At 46.8% G+C, this 12,203-nt stretch overlaps 1 protein-coding gene across 1 annotated transcript in view; it reads right to left on the reverse strand.

Annotated features, from left to right (window-relative positions):
• The window catches only part of LOC120034238 (speckle-type POZ protein-like), a 107,102-nt gene that overhangs the window by 51,739 nt on the left and 43,160 nt on the right, over nt 1-12,203 (reverse strand). The window contains exons 3-5 of the mRNA XM_038980721.1: nt 5,611-5,880; nt 5,070-5,191; nt 4,054-4,205 (exon numbers count right to left, since the gene is read on the reverse strand). Of these exons, the coding sequence (XP_038836649.1) occupies nt 4,054-4,205; nt 5,070-5,191; nt 5,611-5,688 (352 nt within the window). The 5' untranslated portion in view covers nt 5,689-5,880. The remainder of the gene's footprint in view (nt 1-4,053; nt 4,206-5,069; nt 5,192-5,610; nt 5,881-12,203) is intronic.

Here is a 12,203-nt window from a genome sequence, read left to right on the forward strand (position 1 = left end):
GACCTAGTGAATGACCTGCAGAGAGCTGGGACCAAAGTAACAAAGCCTACCATCAGTAACACACTACGCCGCCAGGGACTCATCCTGCAGTGCCAGACGTGTCCCCCTGCTTAAGCTAGTACATGTCCAGGCCCGTCTGAAGTTTGCTAGAGAGCATTTGGATGATCCAGAAGAAGATTGGGAGAATGTCATATGGTCAGGTGAAACCAAAATAGAACTTTTTGGTAAAAACTCAACTCGTCGTGTTTGGAGGACAAAGAATGCTGAGTTGCATCCAAAGAACACCATACCTACTGTGAAGCATGGGGGTGGAAACATCATGCTTTGGGGCTGTTTTTCTGCAAAGGGACCAGGACGACTGATCCGTGTAAAGGAAAGAATGAATGGGGCCATGTATCGTGAGATTTTGAGTGAAAACCTCCTTCCATCAGCAAGGGCATTGAAGATGAAACGTGGCTGGGTCTTTCAGCATGACAATGATCCCAAACACACCGCCCGGGCAACGAAGGAGTGGCTTCGTAAGAAGCATTTCAAGGTCCTGGAGTGGCCTAGCCAGTCTCCAGATCTCAACCCCATAGAAAATCTTTGGAGGGAGTTGAAAGTCCGTGTTGCCCAGCAACAGCCCCAAAACATCACAGCTCTAGAGGAGATCTCCATGGAGGAATGGGCCAAAATACCAGCAACAGTGTGTGAAAACCTTGTGAAGACTTACAGAAAACATTTGACCTCTGTCATTGCCAACAATGGGTATATAACAAAGTATTGAGATAAACTTTTGTTATTGACCAAATACTTATTTTCCACCATAATTTGCAAATAAATTCATAAAAAAATCCTACAATGTGATTTTCAGGAATTTGTTTTCTCATTTTGTCTGTCATAGTTGAAGTGTACCTATGATGAAAATTACAGGCCTCTCTCATCTTTTTAAGTGGGAGAACTTGCACAATTGGTGGCTGACTAAATACTTTTTTGCCCCACTGTACAGTCCAATGTGTATGTGTAATGGAGTACCTGCATTTGCATTAACCCCCACACACCTACATAGGCTGACATATAACCAGGAAGGCAGGCACACAAGCTCGTTCGCTCACACACACACACACACACACACACACACACACACACACACACACACACACACACACACACACACACACACACACACACACACACACACACACACACACACACACACACACACACACACACACACGAGCACACACACGAGCACACACACGAGCACACACACGAGCACACACACTCACACCATTTCCGGAGAAAATCTCATCTCTATTGAATAATGAGCTCTGTAAGCAAGTGTCAGCACAAACATGTGTAACGACGTTCCTTCTAGCCGTGTCGATATGTGATTATGTAAAGACTGTCCAATGACTCTTCCCACAACACAACCACACTGAATGCCTGACCGCCCCCATCAGTTACCGCGGGCAACCAGCTCTGACAACCACAGACAAGCATTCAGAGAGAGGTTTCAATCAGCCAGGAGACCATGTGGAACTAAAGACACGAACCACAACACCACAAACACTGTACTGGCAAATGAGATTGTTCTTTTAAAATATACAGTGTATGAAGACCTGTGTACACACAGCAAATTAACCTGAACTTGAACCTGTGACCAAACAGACTGGAGACATAACCTCTCCTCAGCACTTAGCACCTAAAAAGCACTACAAAGCCCACTGTCTGAGAGGAACCATTTAAATAAACCCTAGCCAACACCGCCATATAGCAGGAGACTTCCTCTCTCTCTCTCTGTTCTCAGAGCTGTCAGTGCAGCAGTGTGTCTGCCAGCAGGCTGCTTTATCTGGCACAGGAGAAGAGGGGGAGGGGGGTGCCAAGAGACACGTTACAAACCGTTCATCCACAATCCCACAGGAGCCAGCTAGCTAGCGACTAAGGCAGGGAGAGAAATGATGTGGCAGAGAGGAGAGGATGTTCTGGGGAGAGGGGAGAGAGAGGTGGGGGGGGCTGCCAGTGGAGCCCAAATCTATCTCCATTAGCAGGCAGTAACACCATCAGAGACCAACAGAGGAGACCAACATACATTACTGATTGAGGCTCTCTATTCAGGTGGGGGTGGCTGAACAGCATGGAGGTTAAAGGTTAGATCCACTTGAAACAGTTCATGTTTAAGGCAGCAAATGATATATGCAGCATCTTTACATTACTCACAATAATCTTTAACCATATTTCTAACCACCTACATATATATATATATATATCTATTTAGCTATGTATCACACCAATCTGTACTTGGTCTTACTATCCATTTCAGTGGAGTGTGTGGCCCTGTGAGACTGTGTGGAGGCAGTGACATGCCACATAAACAGTCCTCACACTCTGAGCCACAGCCTTCTTAATTAAGGCACTTTGTTTTTATTTGGCCTGGGTTCTCTTCAGGAGGCATGGATTTAATTGGATTCTAAATGATCCAGAACAGATAGAGCTATCTTTACTGCCATATTCTCAGACGGAGTGCTCGCTGAAGTCCCTTGTCACGAATACGGTGGCTGCGGGTAATTTTCTCCAGTGACAAGGCGAGCAGAGAGCTGAGGTGAAGATGGGGGGTCTACCACCAAAGAACACAATTTACAGCAAACCCCCCAGAGACACGAAGAGGAGAACAGAAGATAAGACATTTTCTCCACTTCTCTCAACATTCTCCATCTTTAATCTCTTTCAGTGGTCATGTGGAGAGGCAGATTCAGGTGAGCTGACCGAGTGAAGGAATGAAACGGCTCTAGGTGGTGTTTACCACCCACTCTGCAGGCTACTGCTGTCCCCCTTCGAGTGGTGTAGCGAAATGGGCACAGCCAACTATGCATTAACTGTACCTTAAGAGCCTCTCAAGTGAGCTTGAGGCACAATTACAGTACTGTTTCATAACAGTAGTGTTTGTGAAGGTGTTGTTGTTGAGGGAGTGAAAAAGCACTGCCACAATGAAGATGTAGAGTGTAGAACGGAGAGAGTGAAAGTGTGTGAGGGAGGGAGGGGTTGAGTTCACGCGGTAGACGTTTCTCAGCAGGAAAACCATTTCCCTTTCTACACGACCTGCACTGCGGGGGGTTGTAAACAGTCTTGCTGCATACACCTCTGATACAAACATTCCTCCTCTGCCCCTCTCCTCACCTCCTCCCATACTTCCTGTGCTCGACGGGGTGCCGGAGGAGAGACAACCAACCAGGTAGAGAGCCTGATAACCAGGAAGCGGTCACATCTGGCCCACTAATTCAGTTCCACACAAGTCTGCTTTTCCTCCCCATAACATAACCTAATTAAAAAGAGTAGGCATGGGAAGAAACACGTATCCTTTCCAATTCATCAGCCAGAAAAGAGGCAGAAGACAAAAATTGCTCCATGCTACTTTGAATTAAATATGGGGGGGAACGAATCCACCCTGCAGTGATTATACACACCCATATGGCTATCAACACCTCGGCCCGCACACTGAATTAGACACTTTGGCTCCCTCACCCCCTCCTATGCACACACTCACTTAGTAAACCTCAGAGACACAGGTAATACATCTCTGAAACTTCCTAACCTTGTTCCTATTAGTCAACATGCCTTCCATTTTCTACTGCCATGCTACAGGTTTGAGCTGAGAGGTTCAAGAGTGGATTGTTATAAGTAGTTCTGTTATCACATTACCTCTCACACACCTACATAATATCAAGCCAGGTACACTATGGGATTACAATGGCAGCGCACCACTGACCCTATAGAGATGGTGGGTTGTTGGGGATAGATATTTCCCAAACCAAAAAATTATTCACATTCAAGAAAACATTAAAAAGTACATCTACTAAGATTGACCATATGACTGGACAGATACTGACACCTGAATTGACTGTTACCTTTCAGGTATTTTAAATGTCCGTAATGTCTACTTGTTAATGTTATTTAAAATGCATGTACATGTACTGTAATGCCATTTTCGTCATGTGTCGGACCCCAGGAAGACTAGCTGTCGTCATGGCATTAGCTAATGGGGATCCAAATCAACTCAAATCAAGTGTGACTTACCCATAGCCTTAGTCTCCTCTCCCTTGGCATTGAGGATGGAGAACTTGAACTTGGCACGCACCTCGCTCTTGGGACAGCTGACCAGGAGCAGGTAGAGGGACAGGTAGTCTTTACTCTCCTCGTCCAGGCCTTTAGGGTTTACACGCAAACACCTGGACACACAGAGGGAGGGATCAGCATCAGTGATCATCAGACTCAGTCATACAGAGACAAGGTCAGTCAACTATGCTCAGTAACTGTCCAAAAGACTAACATGCTGACCAGACCGGACACGTCGCAAAATAAATTTAGAAATCCATGTTATTCAATTATTGCATGCGCCAACGAGCGTCTGCGATGCCAAGGGCTAAAATAGAAGTCGTTCCTATTTCTGACGCAGATCGCACTGAAAGTCATCTCCTCATTGGTTTATAGAAGCAGGTACCCACGTGCCATCTCATTGGTTATACCCACGTGGGTGATTGAAAGACGAACTCTGTTGCCGGTCGTCGTGGTAATAGTATGAAAGTTTAGATGCCGATCACCATATAAGTTCAAAGATTAAAAAGCCTGGAAGGAGGAGAGATGACTAGAAACGATTCGGTTGGCCGTTTTATGTGTGGATTAATTGTCGGAGTAGAGGTCCTTGTGCATTTCAGGTAAAATAACAACTCAATGTTTATATCCCAGGACAAATTAGCTAGCAACAGCAAGCTAGCTAAATAGGACAAATGAACGTTAGCTAGCAAGTGCAAGCTAGCTAGCTAGCTAAATTGCCATACATGTTTAATGCTTTCGACCTGTCCCCAAATTAATGTCATTGGTTCAGAGTTTGTTTTGATATTTTAACCTGCGTGTCGAGATCGCGTTTGGTGTGGGGGGGGGAAAAATAAATGTATGCACGATGGCACACGCGCGCAGCCGGATTGGGTTCCGTGTTAGGAGTCTAAATCAGATCAATCATGGACAAGTTATTGGTCCTGTAGTCCCTTATTGCTTATCCATAGCACCCACTTCTTGGCCCCGCCTCCACTCACCATTTAAGCTTGTCATTGGCTCCCGAAGAGAAGGTGGAGCTCTTGATGACCTCACCCATCTCCTCACGACAGAAGCTGAAGTTGTTGATGGTCCACATGTAAGAGAACTTCACCACTTTGATCTAACAGAAGTAGGGACACACACACACACGCGGCAGGAATCAGAAATGATGACTTTAATTTATTTATCTATTCCATACAGGTAGCTAAGTGGCTGGTTGGTCAGCCTGGACTTCAAAACCACACATCAAACCTGCCTTTTATCTCAATAAACACTGACAACAAACAGGGGGAGAAGAAAGGATATTAAAAAGCTGCAGCAAAAAATGATTTTGCAAGGACAGAGAGATGAAAAACACATCAATAGAAAAAAACACAAAAAAACATCCCTCTTCTTTAAACAGGCTGTTATCAAAAACACCAGCACTGGCAGTCCTGACTGACTGACTGACTGACTGACTGACTGACTGACTGACAGGTGTAAGTAGTCTACATAGAAAAACAGATACATGTACACACACACACCAATCCCCACGCTTACCTGAGTGTAACACCAGCTCTCAGCCACAGGGCCGCTGGACATGTCCGCGGGGGGAGGGGGACTCGGGACTCTTGACATCGCCAGCGTTGAGGCAGGGGGGGCCTGAGTGGAGCCTGAGCACCAGCCAGGAGGGGGGCAGAGTGGAGGGGTGGCTGAGCCCAACAAAACACCACTGAATGGGCTAAGTATTCAACCAGACCCCCACACACAGCACCAGGGTCCAGCCAAGGATAACGTCTGGGGAATGTCCAGGGAACCCACAGCAACACCCTACAACCAACGAGAGTCACATCATCATAGGTGTTATAGTCAGTGCGTGTGTGCTAAAAGGCTAATTGTAATTGAGCGGTATTGCTCAGTAAGAAGGACAAAACAACTCTGAATTCATTTGTTTTCAAAAGGGCCTCTGCATTCAAAGCAGAGAGGCTGTGAACGCTGCTCGCTCGGCTTCAGTGAGAAAAGCCCTCGTTTATCTGCCGTGGTTCTGCCTTTCTTTTGCTTTGAGCGGAGCGCCAGCCGATCTGTGACTGAGAGTGAAGAGCAAGGCTTAAGACTATCATCCCACGCCTGCCAGCCAATCTCCACTCACTCAAGTAGCCTACACAAGGTCACATACAACTTTCAAAGAGCACATTGACTTGGAAATGTCATAGCCTATTCCAAAATGTGCAAACTTCTATCAATCTGTGTGTGCACAAGTTATTCACTCTGTTTTTAAGGTACATGTGTGAATACAGCCACAATAGAAAACCAGCATTGACTTCAGTTGACTTCAGTTGAACTTCAGTTGAACCATAGATCTACAATCTATAAGAGAGAACTGTGACTTTAACCAATGACTTCTCTTCAATATCACCTTTACAGAACCACAGATGACCCCTGGGAATAGAACAAGAATGTGTTCCCCGGCTCCTTTCCTCCCTCCCCCCGGCTCCTTTCCTCCCTCTCCCCCCGGCTCCTTTCCTCCCTCTCCCCCCGGCTCCTTTCCTCCCTCTCATCCTGCACATGTCAAATTGAAGCTATCACAGGGTCTCAGGGCAAAGCCTCCTCTTCTCTCTTTCTCTCTTTTCTCAGTCAACCTGCTAGTCCCCCATCTCGCAGCCGGACAATCCCTTCGCTTCTTAATTAGTGTCTGATTGAAAGGGAAGTTCAGGACCTAGATAACTTCCCAGAATATGTGTGAGAGAGAGTGAGAGAGAGGGAAGGAAAGGACAATGGGGGGGGGGGGGGGTCCACCTCCTCTACCTGGCAGAGTGGAGACGACAAACAGTCCTCACGGACGCAGGCAGGACTTAATGAATGTTTAGAGAGAACTTTTTTTTCTTCTTTTTCCCCCCCCCAATTTTCGTGGTATCCAATCGCTTGTAATTACTATCTTGTCTCATCGCTACAACTCCCGTACGGACTCGGGAGAGACGAAAGTCGAAAGCCATGCGTCCTCCGAAGCACAACCCAACCAAGCCGCACTGCTTCTTAACACAGCGCGCCTCCAACCAGGAAGCCAGCCGCACCAATGCGTCGGAGGAAACATCGTGCACCTGGCCCCCTCGGTTAGCGCGCACTGCGCCCGGCCCACCACAGGAGTCGCTGGAGCGCGATGAGACAAGGATATCCCTACCGGCCAAAACGTCCCTAACCCGGACGACGCTAGGCCAATTGTGCGTCGCCCCACGGACCTCCCGGTCGCGGCCGGCTGCGACAGAGCCTGGGTGCGAACCCAGAGACTCTGGTGGCACAGCTAGCTCTGCGATGCAGTGCCCTAGACCATTGCGCCCTAGAGAACTTTCTGTTGGATCTGATCTTTCTGTTTCTTATTTTGTTCTATTTGCATCTGATGAAAAACACTGGTGGCATTTTCACTCAGTAAAACAATACAATATTAATCAAAAGATGGAGAACAAGGCAGCACTGATTTGCAATTTAAATTACCTGAGACTTCCTAACAATGAATTATAGTCTGTGTAAACTAGTGTGTTCATGGGTGTAACAAATATGCAGCTTAAGTGCACAAATGCATGCACACATGCAAACTGCTGTGTGGCGGAGTGTGTGCGTTGCATGGGTGCAATAAATGTGTGCCCCTGTATGTTTCCTTAAGCTGTGTGTTTTCTCATGTCTCTGTATAGGCTACTGTCCCAACGTGTGTGCTGCCAACAGCGAACATGAGGGAACCACTAAGAAAACATGACAATACTGGCATCATCGCTAACAACTTCACAGCTTTTCTAAATGCACCCAGATGACACTTAACCAGAATAAAGCTGGAGATTGATTTGACTTTTCATGACAATCATCAGGAGCAGAGAAGCAGAAAAATGACAGTAACAACTCAGAGATAGTGGGGGGTGGGGTGTGTGGTAATCCTTGTACTCCCTCACTTCAAAAGCTTGAGCCGGTTCATTCATCATGGTGATTCAGCTGGTGACAGTCAGCACCAATGGACAGAAGGACAAACAGGTGAGAATACACACGGCAGGGGAAATAAATACCATCACTGCAGTACGTCAGAGAGCGTTAAGAGGGTTGTGTGGATTGTGTGCTCCCCTGAAAACAATCTCTAGACAAAGTATGAGGTAAGGATGGCAGCGGTGTGTAACAGACAGTGTGTTGTGAGTGATTCTCGGGTTGTGTACATGCGTGATTGCCTACCGCCCACATCTCATTTCCCGATCCCATCCTAGTCTGCTGCTGTGGGGACCGACAGGGTGAGGAGGAAGAAAGGAGACCTGGAGCACATTTATATTAATTACATAGACAGGCCTCTCTCACTGTGCCAGTCCAGATCTCCCTCCCACCACAGCCTTCACCTCACCACTAAGAGGTGTGTGAATTACTTAAACATTGACATATGGACAAACAGATCCCAGGAAACCAACGGTCTGAATGATGTCATGTCCTCTCCATCCCTCCCATTAGAAACAGAAGACAGGGTTGCAGAGGAGGATGTTAAAAAATGATATATATATATTATTATTTAACCATGCAGGCTAGTTGAGAACAAGTTCTCATTTACAACTGTGACCTGGCCAAATTAAAGCAAAGTAGTGTGACAAACACAGAGTTACACATTGAATAAACAAAGTCAAAAATACAATAGAAAAATCTACATACAGTGTGTGCAAATGAGGTAGGATAAGGGAGGTAAGGCAATAAATAGGCCATTGTAGCAAAATAATTACAATATAGCAATTAAACCCCGGAGTGATAAATGTGCAGAAGATGAGTGTGCAAGTAGAGATACTGGGGTGCAAAGGAGCAAAATAAATAAAATAAATAACAGTATGGGGATGCGGTAGTTGGATGGGCTATTTACAGATGGGCTATTTACAGGTGCAGTGATTTGTGAGGGAGATATGAGTCGCCAGCTTCAGTGATTTTTGCAGTTCGTTCCAGTCATTGGCAGCAGAGAACTGGAAGGAAAGGCGGCCAAAGGAGGAGTTGGCTTTGGGGGTGACCAGTGAAATATACCTGCTGGAGCGCGTGCTACGGGTGGGTGCTGCTATGGTGACCAGTGAAATATACCTGCTGGAGCGCGTGCTACTGGTGGGTGCTGTTATGGTGACCAGTGAGCTGAGATATGGTGGGGCTTTACCTAGCAAAGACTTATATGACCTTTAGCCAGTGGGTTTGGCGACAAATATGAAGTGAGTGCCAGCCAACGAGAGCATGCAGGTCGCAGTGGTGGGTGGTATATGGGGCTTTGGTGACGAAACGGATGGCATTGTGATAGACTGCATCCAATTTGCTGAGTAGAGTGTTGGAGGCTATTTTGTAAATGACATCGCCAAAGTCAAGGATTGGTAGGATAGTCAGTTTTATGAGGGTATGTTTGGCAGCATTAGTGAAGGATGCTTTGTTGCGAAATAGGAAGCCGATTCTAGATTTAATTTTGGGTTGGAGATGCTTAATGAGAGTCTGGAAGGAGAGTTTACAGTCTAACCAGACACCTAGGTATTTGTAGTTGTCCACATATTCTAAGTCAGAACCGTCCAGAGTAGTGATGCTGGACGGGTGGGCAGCGATCGGTTGAAGAGCATTTAGTTTTACTTGCATTTAAGAGCAGTTGGAGGCCACGGAAGGAGAGTTGTATGGCATTGAAGCTCGTCTGGAGGTCAGTTAACACAATGTCCAAAGAAGGGCCAGAAGTATACAGAATGGTGTCGTCTGCGTAGAGGTGGATCAAAGAATCACCAGCAGCAAGAGTGACATCATTGATGTATACAGAGAAAAGAGTAGGCCTGAGAATTGAACCCTGTGGCACCCCCAGAGACTGCCAGAGGTCTGGACAACAGGCCCTCCGATTTGACACACTGAACTCCGTCTGAGAAGTAGTTGGTGAACCAAGAGAGGCAGTCATTTGAGAAACCAAGGCTGTTGAGTCTGCCGATAAGAATACGGTGATTGACAGAGTCGAAAGCCTTGGCCAGGTCAATGAATACGGCTGCACAGTATTGTTTCCTATCGATGGCGGTTAAGATATCGTTTATGACCTTGAGCGTGCCTGAGGTGCACCCATGACCAGCTCGGAAACCAGATTGCATAGCGGAGAAGGTACGGTGGGATTCTAAATGGTCGGTGATCTGTTTGTTAACTTGGCTTTCGAAGACTTTAGAAAGGCAGGGTAGGATAGATATAGGTCTGTAACAGTTTGGGTCTAGAGTGTCTCCCCCTTTGAAGAGGGGGATGACTGCGGCAGCTTTCCAATCTTTGGGGATCTCAGATGATACGACAGAGAGGTTGAACAGGCTAGTAATAGGGGTTGCAACAATTTCGGCAGATCATTTTAGAAAGAGAGGGTCCAGATTGTCTAGCCCGGCTGAATTGTAGGGGTCCAGATTTTGCCGCTCTTTCAGAACATCAGCTATCTGGATTTGGGTGAAGGAGAAATGGGGGAGGCTTGGGCAAGTTGCTGTGGGGGATGCAGGGCTATTCACCGAGGTAGGGGTAGCCAAGTGGAAAGCATGGCCAGCCGTAGAAAAAAGCATATTGAAATTCTCAATTATCGTGGATTTATCGGTGGTGACAGTGTTTCCTAGCCTCAGTGCAGTAGGCAGCTGGGAGGAGGAGCTCTTACTCTCCATGGACTTTAGTGTCCCAGAACTTTTTTGAACCAAGGGCGATATCTGTTCCTGGTTCTACATTTTTTGAATGGTACATGCTGATTTAAGATGGTGAGGAAAGCACTTTTAAAGAATAACCAGGCATCCTCTGACGGAATGAGGTCAATATCCTTCCAGGATACCCGAGCCAGGTCGATTAGAAAGGCCTGCTCGCTGAAGTGTTTTAGGGAGTGTTTGACAGTGATGAGGGGTGGTCGTTTGACCGCAGACCCATTACGGATGCAGGCAATGTGGCAGTGATGGCTGAGATCCTGGTTGAAGACAGCAGAGGTGTAGTTGGAGGGCAGGTTAGTTAGGATGATATCTATGAGGGTGCCCGTGTTTACGGATTTGGGGTTGTACCTGGTAGGTTCATTGATAATTTGTGTGAGGTTGAGGGCATCTGGCTTAGATTGTAGGACGGCCGGGGTGTTAAGCATGTCCCAGTTTAGGTCACCTCACAGCACGAGCTCTGAAGATAGATGGGGGGCAATCAATTCACACATGGTGTCCAGGGCACAGCTGGGGGCAGAAGGTGGTCTATAGCAAGCAGCAACAGTGAGAGACTTGTTTCTGGAAAGGTGGATTTTTAAAAGTAGAAGCTCAAATTGTTTGGGCACAGACCTGGATAGTAAGACAGAACTCCGCAGGCTCTCGTTGTAGTAGATTTCAACTCCGCCCCCTTTGGCAGTTCTATCTTGTCGGAAAATGTTATAGTTAGAGATGGAAATGTCAGGGTTTTTGGTGGTCTTTCTAAGCTAGGATTCAGACATGGCTAGGACATCCGGGTTGGCGGAGTGTGCTAAAGCAGTGAATAAAACAAACTTAGGAAGGAGGCATCTGATGTTAACATGCATGAAACCAAGGCTTTTATGGTTACAGAAGTCAACAATTGAGAGCGCCTGGGAAATGGGAGTGGAGCAAGGCACTAGCAAGGCTATAAGCAAGGCTATAAGAACTGGTCGTCTAGTAAGTTCGGAACAGAGTAAAAGGAGCAGGTTTCTGGGCACGGAAGAATAGATTCAAGGCATAATGTACAGATAAAGGTATGGTAGGATGTGAATACAATGGAGATTAACCTATGCATTGAGTGACAGAGATATTGTCTCTAGAAACAATTTAAACCAGGTGAGGTCACCGCATGTGTGGGAGGTGGAACTAAATGGTTAGCTAAAGCGTGTTGAGCAGGGCTAGAGGGTCTACAGTGAAATAAGGCAATAATCACTAACCAAAACAGCAATGGACAAGGCGTATTGGCATTAGGGAGAGGCATGCGTAGCCGAGTGATCATAGGGGTCCAGTGAGTAGCTCGGCGGGCTGGAGACACGGCGATTCAGACAGCTAGCGGGCCAGGGCTAGCAAGCTAGCAGAAGGGGGACATCGAAGGAAGAAGTCTGTTGTAGCCCCATCGTGCTGTTACGTCGGCAGTCCAGTCGTGATGGATCAGCAGGGCTCCGTGTGGTAAAAGGGTCCTGGCCAATTGGCAAAATAGGC

Source organism: Salvelinus namaycush, chromosome 41 (genome assembly GCF_016432855.1).
Source record: "Salvelinus namaycush isolate Seneca chromosome 41, SaNama_1.0, whole genome shotgun sequence".
Classification (NCBI taxonomy): Eukaryota; Metazoa; Chordata; class Actinopteri; order Salmoniformes; family Salmonidae; genus Salvelinus; species Salvelinus namaycush.